A 20,618-nucleotide genomic window follows, 5' to 3' on the forward strand; every position below is an offset into this window, starting at 1 on the left:
GAAATGAGAAAACATAAGTCACCATAGTATGGCCATGCGGGAATAGACGGGAGATAAACAAACACGTGAGAAATAAACAGGGGGTAGGCGACAATTAGGGGTACACGACAATTAGGAATAGAAGAGTAGGGCCCAAACCCGCCCGTGCAATGAAGTGAGTCACCGTGCTAAATGCATGTTTTCATGTCTTCGGGCTTGCTTCATTTTTAGTCTTTGGTTAGTTATCTGTTTCCCAATTGTAATTATATGCTTAGTGCCCCCTTAGACCCATTAAAAAGGATTGGCTCCATATATCTTTAAGTATTAATAAAACTCATCCCGCTAAGACGGCGATGGTTAGGTGGCTGGGTCAATTGATCGGTTATGTGGAATCTTTAACCCATGCTTAGATGATTAGTTGCGGTTAGTTGGGCAAGCTTACCTGCGGCTATTTTTACGTAGGGCTAGAAATGCAAAAATCATACAGAGTTGGAAGCAAAGAACCAATCAGGCTATGAAGCGCCCGCTCTGTGACTGAAAGTGGAGCTGCGGCTGTTACATTGTCCTCTTTCAAGTGAAAGTGGAAAACAGGGGTAATGGCCCAATTAAGACGCGTAAACGTCCTTTTTCACTTGAATTTGGAGCTGGAATAATGATGTATAGGGGAGACGAACTCTCGGGCATCGTCTTGATTGTCGCTATTGTCAAGGTCAAGGTCAAGCTCGTCAAAGTCAACATCATCATCAACCTCTTCAGGAAACCCTAATGCCGACATTTTGAGCTGGTTACCCGATGAGAATTGACAAGTATGGTTGGGACTGCACGACCCCTCGATTGAGGAAGGACAAGAAAAAGACGGTGATGATATTGGTAGCGGCGATAATTCCTCAGCATCAATATGTGGAATTCTATCATGAAGCTCTCAGGGCCAGTGACTTCTGCCTGATATCCTACCTTTACGCGCGACGACACCGGTTGCTTTATAGCAGTCGACTCGTACGCGCTCCGGCACAGTCGAGCGCGTACCGCGTCTCTCTCTTCGTCAACCTGTATGCCATGACTGAAGCTCCTCCCTCTGACAGATACTATGGAGTGTGGTGATGTCGTTTCCCTACCAGTACAACACCGCATCTGCCCAGCCCTCGTCATCTATCATCTCCCTTTCCTGCGTTCATCTTTCGACCTACTTGTGCCATCCTACATCCTTCTGCCGTTACCCCGAACGCGTCCGAAGCTGATTCCAACCCACTAACCCAGGGGCAAGTGTCCGAGCGTGCATGCATGGCTGGCTTCAAGCTGCGAATACGATGAATCTTGATGAATACCTACGGGGGAGGATCATCCATCACATCCTGATCACACAGCATAATTTTACACTCCTTGCTACATCTACTCTGATAGGACGGAAGGCATCAGGGTGGAGATGAAGTGGCTTGCTTGTCACAGAAACTACAGAACTCTGATACCCTTGCGTCACATCCGTGACGACAGGGGTTCCCTGCGCCCTTTCAAGACCGTTCCGGGCCATCCGCAAAAGATAGAGGTGGTTTACGAGATCATCAAAGTGAAATTGATATGTCATACCACGAATTATTACGATAAGTTCTGACCTGCGAAAGCGCAGGGACGTGTGTGCCGTGCGAGGACAGTCATGAAAAAGAAACATATGTTGTGATATTTAGTAATGAGGATTGAGCATCACCACCCTTCGCATTATTTATGAACTACATTTAGCATACCAATTAATCTATTATTATTATTCTCGAAGCCAAATATTGCTTCTCGCCCCCCCCCTTTCGCATGCCTGACTTGTTCGTGGTCCATCTTTCTCTACATCATATATTCACCCGATGTATAGGGTAGACTTGCTCCCCACTTTTTAACGCCGATTTCCTGACGTCGCAACCGGTCCATCCATCCAGGATGGCGTCGGCGGTGGCTGTGGCTTCAAATTCACCTTTACAGCCTGATTACTGGATCGACCAGGGTTGTGACGATCTTTCGCGTAATTCGGTTTGCCCCCTGATGGGTGAACTATCTGGGTTCCCCTTTTGGAGCTACCCGGCAATCGCTGTGCAGGAGAGCTGACCTCAACCCCAGTTCGATGATGCCGCTGCTGTTGGGATGGTGTGCTATCATGATCTTGTCTCTGTGTACCCTTTGGGCGATGATGATTCTGAGGGCCTTCTCTGGGGCGACCCAGCCGCGTAGCTTTTTGGCTGCGGCTGTTGCTTTTGCTGCTGCTGCTGCTGCTGCTGCATCATCATCAACGTTAAACCTTCGTCCCTTATCATCTCACCCGTTCGGCAGTCGCGTTCTCGGCTTTCGTGCCCCTGTCTCTTGCTTGTCCCGTTGATCGACACGAATCCCTGCGACGGCTGAGGCTGATTGATCGGTCGGGTGGGAGGTGATACGACGTCCAGCTGGGTTGCATGACCGTTTCCGTGCCTGTCCTGAAACTGACTCCTGAGCTTGCTGTGACTGCCGGTTCCCTGGCCTTCGTTGTTATGATTGCGCGGTTGCAATGATGACGACGATGGCGGCTGTGCCACTTGCTGCTGCTGATCGTCAAGTGATGGTGCAGCAGCGGTCATGTCCGAAAGAAGCCTCTCGTATCCTTGGTATGCCGTTTGGATCTGATGCAACGCGTCCCTCGACCAGGGAGCTCCATCGTCAGACTCGTTGCTTTCCACAGCTTTGCGGCATCGATCTGACGCCCACGCGACAACCGCATAATCGATATACGCGCTCAGTTCGGCCGAAGCGTACACGCCACGGAGCGCAGGATTCCCGTTAACCTCTGGTATGTTGCCAAGCTGGCTACAGATGGCCGTCGCTGTTCTGATCATCATCATCACAGTCCTTTTTTCCGAGGTGCCTGGCCAGATAGGTCCAGTCTGAGAGTTGAATAGATTCGGCAGCACTGGATGGGAAGGTCCTGAGTGTTTCGAGTACTCAATACTATATACGTAGAGCGATGGGGCTCCTCGCGTCAGCCTTCTCACAACACCGCTGCAGCAACAAAGACAACGATATGATATCGATGGGCTCAGATATAGCATGATAAAAAAACAAGAATGAATGAATGAATGAATTTACTCACGTCATCAATTCTGTAGGCGGCCATCCGGTCCCATATGGAGATGTTGAAAGTCGCCCTCCCTATTGGCGTTCTACACCAGCGAGTAATGACGGGTCTCCACCGTTCATTCTTCCAAAGTGTGACGAGTCGGCTGACAGGAAAACGGGTTTCACTACCCAAGCAGAGGATATCTAGCATTCTCCTCTCCAGGGCTTGTTTGTTCTTGTTCCGCTCAGGGGAAAATAAGGTCGGGTCTCGTTCGGAGGCAGAGGCGAGCTGCAGCCAGATCTGGCCATGGCTATCGGGTAGATTCAGATCACGACGATTCACGCGAAGCTTGATGTCGAGTTCGACAGGAAGAGCGGCTGTGGTTCGAGGAAAGACGGTTCACTCGGATTAGCAGGGTCATCTCGCCATCAAGTTTAAATGGTTTGGCAAGGTTGTGGTCGTCGTTCATGGCAATATGTGGCCGATGCGTACGGCGACATGGGTACGTACCTCTGTCGTAAAACTCGCAGATCCACCAAAGATCATCGGAGCTGGAGGCTGTCTGGTTCACGTAGCTTCGCAGTGCTTCAACGCGATGTTGACCAGCCATCAATTCGGGTTTTTCATCGGTGATGTCGGCCCAGTGTCGGAAGGAAAATACACCATGATGATCATCGACGGCCGAACGGTCAGTTTCCGGAATGGCGGCCATGACCTTCTGGAGGGCGTCGGCACTGCAAGAGACCTGGATGTAGTTTTCCTCAGCTCGGCGGGCGAGGTTGCCCTGGCGGAAGGATCGACAAAGGTGGGCGACATGGTTGCGGTCGAGGGCCCTGTTGTTGCCACGGGACCAGGAGGAGTCGAGAAGGTCAACAGGCAGCTCGGCAACGGCGAGGCGGTAGGGCTGAGCCTGCTTCCTCAGAGAGTCAACCTCGATGAAGGAGGGCGGAGGGGGCTTGGGTTGCTTGATAGGTTTGGGTGGGGGGGAGAGTTGAGGTTGGATGTCAGTGAGGATGGGTTCATGGGAGGTCGGGAGGTCCTGGTGGAGAGCGGAGGAGGAGGAGGTAGACGGGTTAGCAGCAGGTCTTGGTCGTTTATGAGCGGGTGTGGAACGATTCTGTCGGTCGAGAATATGATCTGCGTAGCGTTTCATAACGATGATAAGTGAAGATGTCGGTACGAATTATTATTATTATTATGTATATATATGATGATGATGACGAAAAAGAAGAAGAGAAAGAAGATGGAGAAGGAGGAGCAACATTGTCTTATAGAGAGCGTGATGCGATGTGATTGGTGGTGGCTGTGAGCGAGGACTGATGTCAAGTAAGCAAGACAAAAGTGGACAAGCGAAGTAGTAGAGGAGCGCAAGAGAGGATTGAGAAGGCAGAGAGGGCGGACGAATGAGAGGGCGGGATGGAGGTGAAATGTTAAAGTGTTTAGAGAGGTAGTGAGTGCACGGACAGTTAAACCTGGGGGTGAGGGGCAGACGTGGTTTAGCAAGTAGTGGAGGTTGCGTGCACGGACACTTACCCCCTGAGTTGACCGCGAAATCCTGATTGAGCTAGTGCGTGACCGCGAAAATCAGATGAAGTTAGTGTGTAACCGCTAAATTGTGGTTGGTCAGAGTCTAAGGCACTAAGATTGAGAAAGGCTAGCGCGGCGACTAGAAAACTTAAAATGGCAATTTTAATTGACCCGATGGCTTTGCGCACAAGGCATATCACGGGGTGTAGAATGGCACTTCGCTTCTCAGTCATTCTAATCTCCGTATGAAAACCCTGCACCTGCTGTCGTGCGATTCGAAATCGCTCAATGTAACCTTGATTCCTCTGTCTCCCGTGCTGCCTGCAATACCAGTTTCATTTTAAAATACAGGTCCAAATCGTCAGTTTTCCACCTCTCACCGTTGGGAAATACTTTTCTCCTCAGTCTATTGACACATGGGATCAATAGCTGGTAGTGCGTACTGAAGCTCTCCTCTGCAATCTTGAGAAATATACTTTCATCGCCTATGGTACCAACCTTTGATCGCACCAGCTTGTTGTCACTCTCATAATTCCAGCTTTCAAATTCAGTTGGTCCAGTCACTTTGCCCTGCCCGTCGTAGTGGATGCATATCCAGAATAGCACCCAGAAGAATGACTCTAAATCATGCATAAAAGAATGTTGCTCACCCAGGAGCGCCCCAATTGCCATGAAAGCCCGTGTTCCGGTCTTCCCCTTTGCTCCTGACGCAGCCTCTCGCGATTCCCTGATGGCCAGGTCAAGATCAATCAAGAAGGAAGGCCAGGAGGGGTTATCATCATCCTCGTTGATCATAAGATTGTTGACTGAGATGTCTCTGTGAAGGAAGCCTGCCCTATGCAAAGATTCATGCCCTTCGATGCACCGCTCAAACGCAGCAAGCAGAGCCGACCGGGAGCTCGCCTTGTAGATAGGCATCCCGTAGTCTCGGAGAATGACACGCCGATGTACACGATTTGGTAATGAACTGGTGACCCTCGTTGAAGACACGGAACAAGATCGCTTGCTAGAAGGAAGAGGAGCGCCAGCTTGGCTGGATGACCGCTTTCTGCTGGCACTGGTGCTGCCGCGACCCTCTCTCGATGTGCCAGACACGACGTTGTTCCGCCGGATTGGTCGTTCCGGACGGTAGTTCGCAGCTTGCGTAATATCCAGCCCTCTTCGAACATTATTCCGGATGTCATCATCTGCCCCGTCAATCTGTACCGTCTCGTGGTGATAGTACCGGGCTACGTTAACGACACCCTTGTCAGTCGCCTCACGTAGTAGTTCGCCTTCTTCATCTCGTTCCGGGTATTGCCACGAATCCTTAATGACAAGCAGCATCTCCGGCCGTCCTTCGGGATGGGCTTTCCAACATGTCGTCGCTCGACCAGCTATGCAAGGCGCCCGCTGCATCACCTCGTCGATGATGATCCGCTCGGTCAAACCATTCCGATCGACCTCGATGAATCGCTCCCCGTTTGCCGTCATGATTGTCGGGTCGAACCCTAGCTGCTCCTCGTTCATCCAGAGAAAGCCAAGGATCGTGGACACAAACTGACGCCCATCTTTGTTAATGTCGAACTGCTCCGATGCGATGCCCCCGAGCCGGTCAAATGCCCATACCCTCATGAGGGACCCGCAGATGGTAAAGCCCAAAACGAAGCGACGGTCGTTCTGCGCAGCCAGCACCTCCCTCGCGTACCTCCCCAGATCAAGCCACGCCATCGAGGCCTTGTCGGCGGACGGGTTGCTCTTCAGCTCTCCAGGCACCAAGATCTGCGACCAGTGGCACCGCGAGTCTTTCCCAGCACTCGTATCCTTGACAAAACCGACGTCCAACTTGCGCTCTCCTGTAGAACCTTGTATTGGCTTATTGGGCTGGGCAAGAGGCCGTCGTCGATGCCGATGCGTTGGGATTGACCCGTAGCTGCCTGCGAATGCCGCTAGTTTGTCGCTGAAGTCAGCAAACCAGCTCAGCACATCATCCTGGTTCGCATCCCTGGGCCATCCCTTCCAACCGTCCTCAAAGAGTGGATCGCTGCCTTCCACGCATTGCTTGAAGAACGCCTGGGAGGCTGCGTCAAGGCCGGCCACGCCCCCAAAGTATGTGCTGTGAAAATTGCGGAGCCCGACATACATAGGGCCAAGCTCCTCCTTCAGCACATCGTCCACATATTTGCGATGCTCGGACGAGTTCGCGAAGCTGCTGGTATTGCGCAGCCATGGAGTCTGTTGGATGGAAGAAGCTACCTGTCGGGGAGGCGGGGTGGATTCGGTGACGGCGTTATAGAGTTCATCCCAGATTAGGGCATCGTCTGGTTCATCGACGAGGGCTGATTTCAGGAGAGGCTTGACGCGATCGAAGTCAAAGTCGGCAGAGGCGGCAGTAGAAACAAGTCTTAGGAGATCGCTTCGGAGGGTGCCACGACCTGTCTTCGAAGGTAAGAGGCGGGTGGCAGGAAGAATTTGAATCGCTGATAGAAGACTGGACGCGAGATCCTGCACATCTTTATATTGGTTAGATGAGTGCCTCAAGGAAATTGATCCGCCGTACCTTCATGTTCAAGCTGGTCTAGGGCATCTGGAATGCAGGAGAGATGCGCCCTTTCGCATACGGAACTGAAAGAACCGCGAAAGGCATCGATGCCATTCCCAATAGGGTTATCCTCGATGATCTTAGACTGCGGTTGATTCCCCATGGTGGATGGGAACAAGAAGTCGCGTTCGTCGCATGTTCCTTTGTGTAGAAAGGATTCTGGCCAGCAACCCAGTCGCCTGGCTGGGTTACTGCCGGGAAATTTTTGTTCCATGCGTCTTAGTCATCGGACGCGCTCAGACGGGGCCCCATAAGGACACGCATGAATGAATGAATTTATTCCGCCCCTAACGAGACTTAATGTTGTGGGCCCTATGAGGCGTATCCTCCCGGGCGGAATAAATTCATACATACATAGTTAGCCCTTTTTAACTTTCAACCATAGGAACTCAGTTCTACGGCATTGTGAACGGTTTGAAATTTGGCTAGTTGCATGGCTGAAAGTGAGTGGTGATTGGCAAAGTATCTTGGGTCAGGTGGGTCGCCAATACCAACCCATCGGCTTTGAGCGGCTACATATGGCTCAACATAAAAAAGTCACGGAATCAGTTAATCCGATTCCGCCAACCCAAAACAACAACACGACTCCACCGACGTAAACAAAGCGGCCATCAGAATATCTTTATCATCATCGCAACATGGCAGATGCTTACGACATAATCGACGAGTCACGTCTTCTTCCTAACGTTCAAGACTCATTTGGTCGTCAAGTAAGAATAATCCACCCTGGATACTACTGCTCGGGCGGTGATCCGGATTTTGATGTCCTCATTTCCTTTGAAGCTTTTGATGACGGCGGTTCTGGGGTTGACTACGACACAGCCCACATAGCTTGCGCTATAATCGCTGGTAATATCTGGGATGGGTATTTCTCCAAAGATCCTCACGGAAAAGAAAAGATACAACCGCCAAATACAGTCCTTAGTTATGGGCGCTACTATTTCTGTCTCCCCTCGTCTAATGATCCCTCGACCGATCAGTACCCTGTAATTCCTCGCTTCAAAGACTGGCGCTTTCCACACGATAATCTTCCATCCATTTGGAAAAGACTTTATTCCCAATACCGCGCCAACGCCAGCCCTCGCTGCGTAATGAGTAACTGTGGCGACGTCGTGGAACAAGCGCATCTTGTACCGTCGCAGCAATCTTCATGGTGGACACAAAACTTGATGAAAAAGTGAGTTAAGACGACGTAAACGACATGAGTTGAAGTATGACTATGTTTATTTTTATGTGTACTGATGCGGCGATAGGTATTCTAGGACGAGTCTTTTCTCGACGGATCAAATTGATGCGCCGGCGAATTTATTACCGCTGCGCTGTGATATTCATAAGATTTTTGATGAGAGACATTTTGCTTTTGTGCCTAAGAAGGTGATTTCTCGAGAAGCGAGGGAGAAGCATATAGAAGAGGCCCAGGAGACCATTGCGGAACAACTGCAGGGCGATGCTGAGAGAAGCGGCCCATCACCCGACTCACAACTTCCAATACGAAGTTTAGAACCCCCATACAACTCTCCTCAGACCAACTCTCCTATTCACATAGTCGGCCATGTCTTCAACTCGACTCCAAGTGGTGATCTCCCACGACGCTTCCACAACAGAGCCATCCACACACTGCCATCAACACTATCTATCGATCTTCTTTTCGCCCGCTTCGCCTATACCATCTTCTCACCCTCAATATTTAAAGATTTTCTCGACTCGGATAAAGGGCGGTATATTATGACCTGGGATCATGAGAAGAAACGACACGATGTTGGGTTCGCGAGTGCAGAGAAATGTCATGCGATTTGGAATGCAAGCAGGTCGAGGAGTGAGAGTCCGAGGAAGAGATCCAAGGCTGCGGGCGATGGGCCAGAGGATGGTTATGCTGCGGGACTGGGATCAGATGTGGATAGTGGCTATGGTGATAACTCCCAGACGAGTCTTGATGAAGATGGACCGAGACGGGGTAGGGCGAGGAAGAGAGACTGGGAGGAAGATATTTTGGATGTATTTGGGGCGAAGCGGACCAGGCTTCAAGGGAGAAGTGAGTCAAAGGGGACAAGAACTTGACATATATCGAAAAGAAGTTCAGTAACTAACCATGAAGTTCAGAGAGCTAGGTTCGTCATTACCTCAACTGGCAGTCAGTGATCTAAACCTTTACTGCTATATTTCTCATAGCGAAACGAACGAAGCCTAAGAACTATTAAGAGGCGATTAGCCGGATATCGCCCACCAAAATGGAGAATTTCGCTTAAAATTTGGACTTGATTCGAGTCACGTTGGCTCGGGTCGCTGGTTGGCCAAAAATAACCCCAACCCCACACTTGGGGTTAGCTAGCGTCGGCTTGGGGTTACGTGATGCGACTGTAACATTTACATTCTACGACAACTGTAACATTTACGACCCCCAGGTTTAACTGTCCGTGGCTGATCTGTAATCCATCTACACTGCATTTTTAACCCTAGGTACTATTGTTACGACCCAACAGGTCCTTATGCACGTGGGATAAGCACCCCACTTTTTGCTCCAATCATCAGCTACCCACCCTGTAGAAGTCGAACGCACGCCATTCGACTTGCATATTGTCGAACCAACCTCGTTCGACTTGCATACCTCCAAGTATATATACATTCTCTTAGCACTAGATAGAACTTAGCTCACCAGCTATCAACAAAACTTCTTTACCTGAATACGCTTTACCCGCACTATTCATTATTAAGAGACGTGACACTTCGCTACCGCTCAGTGACAACGCCCTACGCATCTGCCAACATAAACCTAGTACGGACTAGTTTATCCCTTGGGAATCACAACCGTCACAGCCCCCCCCCCGGCTCGAGCCAACGGGTAATAGTTCCTAGGTCGCTGTTGGCTGTAGAGGTTCTTGAAAACAGCGCAGCTGAGATATGATACACACAATTGACACCAATATCTGACACTTATGTTCCATAATGTTACATGTGATGCATTGCTAACCACTATAAAACAGAACTAAATCGGACATGTTGAATGACCGTGCCCTCCTCGCTCAGCCACTTAAGTAGTGACATGAACTTCATATGATTTCCTTTACATCATTCTTGCCATTAAAGTTCAACACACTCTGACAAACCCATCCAACCCCAATTCTTTTCAATGGTGTCGTCTTTCCAACAAGAAGGAAGATATAATACTTCTTGTCACTGTCCTTTCCATCCTCGGTATCCTTTTTGTCCTCTTCATCCTCGGTATTCTTTTTATCCTCACTCCAAGAGGGCTTGTAGCCTGTTCTTCCTAGTAACGCGCACCGCACCCCTTCGGGTATTTTTTTTGTTGTTTTATCAAACCGCAGTTCTCCTACTAGTCCGTCGTTGTTGGGATGACCGTGGTGGCGCACAGTGTCCTCCTGTCCGGATTTGCGACTTCCTGACTTTTGGTGTGGATTCACCGAAAGGCGATATGGTCCATGTCGTCCCTCTTGTTTCGGTTCCACAGCTTCGAGTTCAAGCTTAACCACCCGGCAGGTGAGGAGGATGGGAGAAGAACCGGTCGTTGTCTTTGAAGAATCGGCCGTTGTCTTTGAAAGTTTAACGCTCATATTCCATTCGACATCATCTCCAACTTTCAAGTAATCGATTGATCCATGATATGCCATCCATGACCATGTCTGCGGCTGTGAAATTTTCGTGCCTCGGAAGTCAATACTATAATCAGTGTCACAGCCTGAGTCGGAGGGACCCTGGTCGTGACAATCAACAATATTCTTATCTCGATACCATAGGAGACTCCGCTGCAAAAAAGGCGGTTGATCAAAGATGCCGTTTTCAACTTGGCAACGCCCTATGGCCTGTGCCAATGCGCTAGCTAGTGACTTAACCGCGATGGGTCTATCTGTCATCTTCGTAAGGCATGAATTGGAGTATTTCTTGAACAATAACTGGAAAAGTTTAATGTTCGCCGTTACTGCACGCTTCGTAAGCGACATCGGAAATTCTGGGTCACTCCAGAAAGATTTTTGACCACTTAAACAATTAGTCAATGCCAAATATAGATCCGCCTCATATAGACCTACTTTTGCATATAGCCCTCTGATCGTAGCGCTGCACAAGTCATGCCTCCTCCGCACTCCCAAAATGGCTGTTGCTCCGTGAAGTGAATGATCCGTCGTGATAGTGCACGTTCCTGCAGGACCCATGCCCGGGTGTTCAAAATTCCGTTCTCCACGAAGCGTTCAAAGTATTTACCGAATGAGGGCAAATAGGCGGATGAGTCCGAATCGAGGGATGAGTCTGGACCTGCGGGTATGGTCATTGACTCTCGGAGAAATCCTTGTTGTGAATCTTTCGAGGAAGTAGCGGCGATGGTGCAGTAAGCGTTCTTGAAAACCTTATGCATAGTTTCCGATTCACGTTTCCAATCTTCTGGATCGCTTTGATTGATACAAAGCGAGTCGATCCAGATATATCGCTTACCAATCCAGCGAGTCACCTCAATTGCATCCCTGAATGTTTTCGGCAAATCTTTCAGGCGGAATTTCGCCTTGCCACCTTTGAATTGACATTTACTCCTATCCTCCATTGGCAGGTCGCCCCAGCAATGCGAAAGAGCAACATAGTCGACGTCCGATGTTAGATTGTCCACAGGTTTTTTGACAACTTTCACATCACCTTTCACAACACCTTTCACATCACCGTCACTGACACTGTGTAAATCAACCAGACGGGTTGGCAAAGGGTGATCGGCAGCCGGGCCGCATTTGCCATTTGATCCACAAAGTCTGTCATCGCAAATTCGGAGCCACTCTCTGATTAAGGTTTTTTGATCCTTTCGTGACATGACGGGGACAGAAGAGTAGCTTACACGTTCCTTGAGGGATGAGTTACCCGAGAACGACCACAAGTCTGTAGCATACTAGGATAATGGTTAAAATCAGAAAAACGCGCAAATATATAGAGATAGCGGTTAAAGAGAAGGGCTAGCGTTCACGCCGAGCCTCGAGTGAAGCCAGTACTTACCCACTATTTCCACAGAAACATCCAGCATCAGCAATCAAACCAGCAATATCTCAGACGAAGCCAGTACTTACTCGCTATTTCCGCAAAAGGATACAGCATCAGCAATCAAACCAGCAATATCTCAGATGAAGCCAGTACTTACCTCCTATTTCCACAGAAACATCCAGCATCAGCAATCAAACCAGCAATATCTCAGACGAAGCCAGTACTTACAAGCTATTTGCACAGAAACATCCAGCATCAGCAATCATACCAGCAATATCTCAGATGAAGCCAGTACTTACTCGCTATTTCCGCAAAAGGATACAGCATCAGCAATCAAACCAGCAATATCTCAGACGAAGCCAGTACTTACTCGCTATTTCCGCAAAAGGATCCAGCATCAGCAATCATACCAGCAATATCTCAGATGAAGCCAGTACTTACCTCCTATTTCCACAGAAACATCCAGCATCAGCAATCAAACCAGCAATATCTCAGACGAAGCCAGTACTTACTCGCTATTTCCGCAAAAGGATACAGCATCAGCAATCAAACCAGCAATATCTCAGATGAAGCCAGTACTTACTCGCTATTTCCGCAAAAGGATACAGCATCAGCAATCAAACCAGCAATATCTCAGACGAAGCCAGTACTTACATCCTATTTCCACAGAAACATCCAGCATCAGCAATCATACCAGCAATATCTCAGACGAAGCCAGTACTTACAACCTAAATCATGTCAATTAGCGATGCATCACCATAGCATCAACCTAACTATCTTACATGCTTGTATTGATCTTTCTCCGATTCCATACTCGAATCCTGCCAGTCCTGATCGGAGCAAAGCGTTGTTTCTCCAGCGGTTTTGGGTGACGTCGTGGTTTTAGTGTTTAGGAATTTGTACAGCTTCTCCCCACCTTTTACCCCAAGACCCGTCGTCAAGGCCTTTGTAGTCGCTACATTCTCGTAAACCCACCCCACCCACAACTCATGAGACATGTAAGGCGACAGATCTGATTGGCAACACGTGTAAGAAAACGCTTCTTACGGGCCAGGATATTGGATATGTGATATCGGTGCCATCATTACTGTTACGTAACAGCTAAAAGCCCGTCGTGTCAGCCGTAAGTATTATGGGCACTTCTGTTTCACATTGCCGATACAGGAGGGAGCAGCTTTCAAAATCCCGACAGAAACAAATCGATGCCATTTAGACAGACAGAACCGTCAATCGGTTCGTTATGCTTTGCCATGCGTCGAATTCAACGCTTGGCCGACTGCGAATGACGCTAAATTCTCGCTGGAATGAGCAAACCAGCTCAGCACATCGTCATCTTTGGGCCAACCCTTCCATCCATCCCCGAAAAGTGGATCACTGTCTTCGGGATATTGCTCGAAGAAAGCCCGGCTACACCGCCAAAGTATGTGTCATGAAAGCTGCATGCAGATGGTGCTGAGTCGCCCTTGGAGGATGATCATGGTGGAGTCTGCGCTAATTGCATCCTCACTGACTCCCAGCCCTAGCGTCGCGTAAGCCCGAGAACTAGCCTCGCAAGCTAAGCTGCTAGGCCTCCTGGCTTCTGGTTTTCGCTTCTTTTCTGTCTTCGTTTCCTCCTTTCCAATTTTTTTTGTTGTTGCCAGTTCTTCTTTCTGGATTGTGCCTTCCCTCTCTCTGCCTTCTTTTCATTATATCTCTGCTGCCGTTGACCTCTGAGCTTTCTAGTCTGCGTACCCACCTTCACGCATTATTGATGCATCCAGTACACATGGTGTGCTTCGCTGTAATGTCATGTGAGCTAACGACAAAGCTAAAATTGACTAGCGGCCAATGTGGATACAGACCATCCAAGTTAGACCGAAGCTAGGCACGTTCCGTCACTGTCCAGGATTGCTTATTTGAAACGATCCGAAATATTTCGGCGGTGCACCTGTCGGCCGGTACTGGACCCTTTCGAATAATTCTTAGCCAGTCTCTTGGGCCGAAATCGACGACAGGCGGGGGTGAATTGTCATTTTTCGGGATCGCATTACTTCCACGTAGACCAGTCTGTCTTTGTACAAACGATGTCCAAGGCGGGAGCCCAGTTCACTGACAAATGATTTTGTGCCGTTGATTGTCGTGTGTGAGCATGACGATGTCGGTCATCCCTCGTGCTTGCCGTAAAAAAAGTGAAGAAAAAAAGGCTCAATACAGAGAGCCAAGCCAAGCCCAACCTCTCCCCACCGCCGGGGTGTCGGGACGAAAGCAAACGTCAGATGCTTTGTGGGGTTGGTACAGTAGGGTGCGGGTTCACCGTCAGTAGCCCTTCATCATAATTTTGTTGAATTGACTCAAAGCAGACTAGCTGCGGCGCTAATCCTAGTGACAGATGACGTTAGTGGGGTCACTGTTCTGTTGTTTACTAACAGCATTCTGATCAGCATCAAGGAATTAAAGCGAGGATGGAAATCACCTCGAGTCGGATGAAGGGATGGTTACTAACGAAAAGATCTATCACATGATTGAAACTATAATAGGCTGGTCTGAATATTGGTACCCGATCCCGGACCGCCGACAAAGCAAGAGACAATTATGGCTGAGAGATGGTGGGGTACATTCTGACTCGGGCTATGCATGGGTCGTTCGTCACACTAGTCCATCTTGGGACACTTTTCATAAAAGTACGATAAAAAAACAGCTGACGGTGAACCCGCACCTCACTGTAAAGGTAAGGCCCTTCATGCACAAGCGTGAACTATTGTTACTTTCTTCCTCCTGTCATACCAAGAATAAGCAGGTCCACAGCAAAAGTAAAAATCGAATGCTATGGAGTGTTCCGGCTTAATCTTCGGGGTACGCCCAATCGACGCGAAATTGTTCTTTAACGTTAGCGATGATGATCTCCTCCGTCAGGTTCACGATGAATTTCCTCAAGAACTCGATCGTCTCAAGCGTGCCTACTCCATCGAAGAGATGGATTCTGTTCACCCACCAACCCCATCTCCATCTCAGATCATATACGGAGCTCAGTACAACGAGGTCAACCGTACTCTCGTCAGTGTCCTTTCTCTGAGATGGATTTACCATAACTATTACGAGATCTTCACAGGAACTCAACCCGATCAGATAAAACTGACGCGCTCGACTTTCGACTGGATACGACAAACCTTTATGAATAAACTTGAAGATCCGGCGGATCTTTATGCACTGCTGGCATATAGGTAAGGTTTTTAGCATTCTTACATATAGTTTATAGAAGCATATATCTTTTAAGTAAGTTACCACCTTTTAATCTATACTACTGATAGCTGGATTTATTTTCACATAACGCATAGATCATAGCTCCCTTGTTCTCAATTATACCACTTTAATAACTGCCTGTTTCTTTCTTTCTTCCTCACCTTTCCATCTACGCAGCAAAGATGTCCTCTTACTCAAGTGCCGATGATGAATACGACTCTGACGAGCCACCTGAGCTCAATCTAAATATAAAAGAGCTGAAGATCCGCGCGACCGAGGCCATGCGCGCGACGTGCACTACTGTTGAGCGGCTCACGAGAGGCTCCTGGCATGAGATCTTTGCGCTTGGGTTCGAGGAAACTGATGCGACACCGTATGAGTCACTCAAACTCGCTAAATACTCTTGCATTGCCCGTTTCTCCCGCGTCAAAGGAAATGATGCGAAAGAGGAGAGTGAAGTTGCCACGATCCGCTATCTTAAGCAGCACACCAGCATTCCTGTTCCCGAGGTCTATTATCAAGACCTGGACCCCGAAAATACTGTTGGCGCTGCTTTTGTTCTCATGGAAAGACTCCCCGGTCGTCATCTTTACAAGACTTGGGATGACATGTCGCTTGACAAGAAGAAAGTGGTCGTGTCTGAGATTGCATCCATTATCGTCGAGTTCGCTTCTCTCAGATTTGACAGAATTGGATGTCTCACCCAGGAAGGCCTTGGTCCAATTCTGAGCCCTCGCTACAAAGAACCCCAGGGACCGTTCGACTCGTCACTTGCCTATCTGGAATCTTTTATATCACCAGACACAGTTGAATCATCCGAGTTGGCACATCTCTTCCAGCAAATTAAGAGAGAATTGGAAATCCATGTACACCGTCAAAATGCTGTCCATCTCAAGCCTCCGTTTGCATTTATCCACGCCGACTTTGACGCACAGAATATGCTATTTCTGGAGTCCCCTGATGGTTCAGGCCCAAAGCTTACAGGACTGATTGATTTCGAATTTGCTCATACCGGCCCGCTGTACTATCTTTACGAATACCCCATCTTCATCCAGGATGTATCATGGTCGAAGCACTTGTATGCTGAGAATGCGATTCTCCGGGGCCATTTCATTTCGCAGATCTTCAATGGGTTGCCCGACTCAGAGGCTCGAAAGGTCTTTATTGCAGCCATTAATGCGAAATGCTTTCTCCTCAACAGCTTTCATGATTCATTCATGACAATGCAGTGTTCGGAAGACACCCTCATTCAGTCGGCAACTTACTACCTAAAGTCGCTAAGAGACGGAACGGGTCTTGCATATTCAGGTAGACTTGACTACAAAGCGGAGTTTTACTCGGATGAAGGACTTCCTATGGATTCAGCTGGACCGATAACTACAAAAGAAATACGGGATTGAGTACTCGAGAACAAAGGGCTGGAAGCATAACTGTAAATGGATTTCAATAACTTTGTATTTGACATATATGATGACTAGACCATAGCCGCACTTCCCTACTTTAGAGGACAGTACTTGGGCCAGATAATGTAACCAAGTTATTTGAACACAACTGATTGATGACATCCACATTCCCCACAAATCAAAATCACTTCCACACGCCCTTGCTGTCCACCAAACATGATCAGGCCAGGACATTATCAGATCGCACACATAACCAAGATCGATAAAATGCAGCTACTCGTAGAACAAACGTCAGAAACAGAGTACGGAGTACGGGGAAAGCTTTGGTCAGAGCAAGCGTACAGGAAGATAATTATCTGTCACACCTGGCACAATTTTCGTCGTAGGCCTTGTCACATTGCTCGCACGACTCGGTCTTCGTCTGCACCCACTCGGTGTGACCATCAGCGCAATTCCATTGGTGTTTGGTACAATGGCCGTTCCTGGACATTTGCTTTGTTCTTTTCTTGCAGACTGGACAGTGGTGCTTCGACGGGTAGGGAGGCATAATTAAATTTATTATGGGTTTCGGTAACACTTTCAAATGCTTTTATCACAATGAATCAAAAATCAAAAGAAGCCTCCAAGTTATCAAATTTTGAAAGCAATGGCGAGAGTGATCTAGAATGATTACGGTTGAGAGGATAAAGTTGAAGAAACCAATCTTATATCAAGATTCGAAAAGAATGGAATCACCAGTGATCTTCAGCCGGCTGCTCACTGCACTGCACTGCGACTGTGTCAGATCAGGACTCCAACATCATGTAAAATGGGCGGCTAGAGTAAGATTACTATTGGACTTCATCGGGTTATTATTATGATCACATTTCTCATTTCTGCAGAGCCATCACTGTGATAGCAGTACATATAGCCAATAAAGTACATAAAGTGTGTGGGGTCATGGGTAAACTTGTTCTCTCCTACGTAGACGACGACTTTAGGTCCGTACCTTCACCTACCTCCCCAGCCACAGTTTGATCCTGGTGCAGCGAGCCTGTTGGTTAGTGGACTCGGTGGTATTGGTGCATTTCCGAGCAAGTATGTGGTTCAGAAGGGAGCGGAGACAATGTCTCTATTGTTGTACAGCCATGGAACCATCGAACTGGGCTGCCAACTGCTTCACGGAATAATTCTGCACCACCCGTAAGGATTGCCATGCAGCATGGCAAGTTTTAGTGTGGTATGTGGCGATGAATTCAACGGCTGAAATCAAGGGAATATGCAGCATGTCAATCCGTTGTAGGAGCTGAGTGTCACGAGTAAGGAGATCATCCTCAACATTCGACATGATTGGTCTTCGGTCGTGAGAAGTGTGTAAATAAACATCTCGTGAAACGGAGTATCAAACTTACTCGTAGATCAGCGAACAATCCTACGTTGTATTGTAGCTGCATATCCGAATGTCCAATCACGAGATGAATCTTACAAGCTCTGCAATAATAGTTGATGACACGTTATAGCCGTCGGCAAGATGCGAAATTTGAACCCAGAACGTCACTCCTCGTATAGAAGACCTCAATGAGAAGGGTAACAACCCGACTACCGCAGATACCAAGGCACTGCTTGAAAGTTACATGCGTATTGATATGTATTATCGAGGCGCAGTGTTGCCCACTTCTTTTGCTTTTTCTACCTTCTCTAATGCTCTCGATATGTCTATCAACTACACTTTACTCCTTCTCTTTCAGCACAAACATACTACCATGCCAACCATAAGCCCGTGTCAATCTCCGGCCATGGCGTCGAGCAACCTCAAAAGGGATCTTACCCTTGGGATGAGGCTCGTGGAAGTGAATGCTCCGCTCAACACTCATACTCACACTAGTAGGAGAAAACTGCCATACTGAGCCGTAGAGCTTCTCGATTTGAAAACCAGTAGAAGCCATAGCATAGAGAAAGTCATGCCATAGAACGGAACCTGGTGTTGATGTTACTTCGGGGTTGAAGAACAGTGTGCGGAATACTTTTAGTACTCGTGCATTAACTGCAAAGGTGGGCTGCTTATCGGCGGCTGTTTCGGAATCTGGGGCGTTGACTGGTTGAGCGTTGATAGTGTCGATGAGCACTTGAGATCCTTCACCCTTGGTTTTGACCTTGGTCTTGGACCGGGCGCTTCGGGAACTAGAGGTTTGCCCCGTTTGCTCAAACTGTCCTAGGAACAGATTCGACATAGGGCGGTTGAGAGCCCAGATATCTTTCTCCAAGCTGGTCTCGACACTCTCGCTTTTCTTCACAGGATCTACCCACTCCGCAGTTCGTCTCAAAATGCGCGGTTGCGAAAGAAGGCGATACAACGCTGTGCCTTCGAAGACCGTAACCCTGGCTTTGGTTACATTGTCCACATTGGCCCAGAACATATCAAGATTCGCCTCAGCCTGTCGCAGCGCGTCCACTGTCTCTTTTGTGCGTCGCTTATCGTAAGGGTAGGTGAACTTTGCACCAGATGGCTCACCTAGTCTTGCGGCGCTGTCTAGGTGCTTTTGTAGAAATGCGCCATGAAGCTGTGTCATTGGCTTTTGCAGGGCAGTTAAATCCTTCTTGAAACTCTCTTCATGTTCCGGGGAAGCCATTTTGAACTGTTGGGCCCATGGTTGGTAAAGTTCAAGTTGCTTCTGGCACTGCGTTAGAATAGCCAACTCTCCGATCGTCTTGGCGACATGGGCAGATATAAGCGCATCAGCTTTAGGTTCGGCTTGTAGTAGGCGCTCCAGTTCGTCTACTACGATGGGTGGGTGCGCGAGAAACAATTCGTAGTCATCTTCCCAGAGTATTCGCAGGAGCCAGATTAGGTGGGTTTCAATTTTGTCCATCTTGACACCAGCCCGGCTTCTTATCAAGATCTTGGTAGTTTCTGAGTCGGGAGGTGGGTCGCGAACAAAGAACTTGCGCATCGGCGGCGAGGCCGTCACGGAGATTTTGAGGTTCTCCAACGGTGCTTTGGACGCCTGTTGTAGGTAGTACCTGAACCGAAGGAGTGCAACCATATACTCCTTAGGTAGCTCCCTCGTGGCCTGTATCTCCTTTTCGAACTTTTTCTGCATGGCGCTGAGATTTTGAGCTTGGCGATGAAGTTCAGTAAGCGTTTCGAGATTTGCGTAAGCATCCATCAGCATAGAAAAAGTGACACGCGCCCAGAGAGTGTTTACGCGGAGCTTCTGAGTCGCTGGATGGGGCTTTCCCTGAGTATCAGGTAGCATTTCCTGTCGATGATCTTGTATCTCGCGGAATTGGTCGGCGAAGTACGCAGGATCTTCACGGAGTGACCAGACGTGATCCTCTGCTGCCAACTTCCTGGCCTCGAGGCAGGAGGTGAGTCGACTGAGGTCCAGCTCTGCTGGTAGTCGGTAAGGAGCTTCGGCGGCCATGATTGCCAAAGAAGGAAATCCGGACGCATCGCTATCTGCCTTCAACTGAGGCTCAGGTTGAACCGGATAGACATCGCTGGCGATAGTTTCCTCGGGGATCTCGTGCAGAATTTGACGACAGCAATCAACCAGGAATACCATCAAACGAGATTGTGCCTCAAGAATTAAAAGGCCCTCGCCTGGGAGGAACTGCTTGCGGGTATGCATCCACTCAAAAGCATCTGGATGAGAATCCCAGTCAACAAGCTTTCCATACTCCTCAGCCCTCGTGGCACCATTCAATACCATCGTATGTTCATTGAGAAAGATGGCCAAGAGTGCTTTTGTTACCCTGCCTAGGTGCATCGCGTCGTTATCAGCTGCCGCAAACGCCGGCGGTGGTCTACGGCCTCTGGAGTTTATTAACAGAAGCATGGGCTTAGACTGAGATAGGTCCTCCTGGTTGATGTAGGGCCACATAAAGT

The 20,618-nt window shown here is 48.6% G+C and overlaps 7 protein-coding genes across 7 annotated transcripts; 2 read left to right on the forward strand and 5 right to left on the reverse strand.

Annotated features, from left to right (window-relative positions):
* Positions 1–2,114: 2,114 nt before the first annotated feature.
* FPOAC1_013709 (uncharacterized protein) lies at positions 2,115–2,831 on the reverse strand (the record flags this gene model as incomplete). The annotated part of the gene is made up of 1 exon (XM_044858050.1): positions 2,115–2,831. The coding sequence occupies one exon, from the start codon at positions 2,829–2,831 to the stop codon at positions 2,115–2,117; it is 717 nt and encodes a 238-aa protein (XP_044700874.1).
* A 103-nt stretch (positions 2,832–2,934) lies between these two features.
* FPOAC1_013710 (uncharacterized protein) lies at positions 2,935–4,202 on the reverse strand (the record flags this gene model as incomplete). The annotated part of the gene is made up of 3 exons (XM_044858051.1): positions 2,935–2,940; positions 3,083–3,426; positions 3,560–4,202. 3 exons carry the CDS (start codon positions 4,200–4,202, stop codon positions 2,935–2,937), a joined length of 993 nt encoding a protein of 330 aa, XP_044700875.1.
* A 775-nt stretch (positions 4,203–4,977) lies between these two features.
* On the reverse strand, positions 4,978–7,260 carry FPOAC1_013711 (uncharacterized protein; the record flags this gene model as incomplete). The annotated part of the gene is made up of 3 exons (XM_044858052.1): positions 4,978–4,982; positions 5,020–7,068; positions 7,116–7,260. The coding sequence occupies 3 exons, from the start codon at positions 7,258–7,260 to the stop codon at positions 4,978–4,980; spliced, it is 2,199 nt and encodes a 732-aa protein (XP_044700876.1).
* Positions 7,261–7,795: 535 nt separating this feature from the next.
* On the forward strand, positions 7,796–9,345 carry FPOAC1_013712 (uncharacterized protein; the record flags this gene model as incomplete). Its single annotated transcript, XM_044858053.1, has 4 exons — positions 7,796–8,334; positions 8,411–9,111; positions 9,253–9,265; positions 9,327–9,345. 4 exons carry the CDS (start codon positions 7,796–7,798, stop codon positions 9,343–9,345), a joined length of 1,272 nt encoding a protein of 423 aa, XP_044700877.1.
* An 859-nt stretch (positions 9,346–10,204) lies between these two features.
* FPOAC1_013713 (uncharacterized protein) lies at positions 10,205–12,940 on the reverse strand (the record flags this gene model as incomplete). The annotated part of the gene is made up of 3 exons (XM_044858054.1): positions 10,205–11,150; positions 11,201–12,039; positions 12,911–12,940. The coding sequence occupies 3 exons, from the start codon at positions 12,938–12,940 to the stop codon at positions 10,205–10,207; spliced, it is 1,815 nt and encodes a 604-aa protein (XP_044700878.1).
* A 1,993-nt stretch (positions 12,941–14,933) lies between these two features.
* Positions 14,934–16,747, forward strand: FPOAC1_013714 (uncharacterized protein; the record flags this gene model as incomplete). Its single annotated transcript, XM_044858055.1, has 2 exons — positions 14,934–15,328; positions 15,547–16,747. 2 exons carry the CDS (start codon positions 14,934–14,936, stop codon positions 16,745–16,747), a joined length of 1,596 nt encoding a protein of 531 aa, XP_044700879.1.
* A 1,712-nt stretch (positions 16,748–18,459) lies between these two features.
* FPOAC1_013715 (uncharacterized protein) lies at positions 18,460–20,442 on the reverse strand (the record flags this gene model as incomplete). The annotated part of the gene is made up of 1 exon (XM_044858056.1): positions 18,460–20,442. One exon carries the CDS (start codon positions 20,440–20,442, stop codon positions 18,460–18,462), a length of 1,983 nt encoding a protein of 660 aa, XP_044700880.1.
* Positions 20,443–20,618: the final 176 nt, after the last annotated feature.

Source organism: Fusarium poae (assembly GCF_019609905.1).
Source record: "Fusarium poae strain DAOMC 252244 chromosome Unknown contig_3, whole genome shotgun sequence".
Lineage (NCBI taxonomy): Eukaryota > Fungi > Ascomycota > Sordariomycetes > Hypocreales > Nectriaceae > Fusarium > Fusarium poae.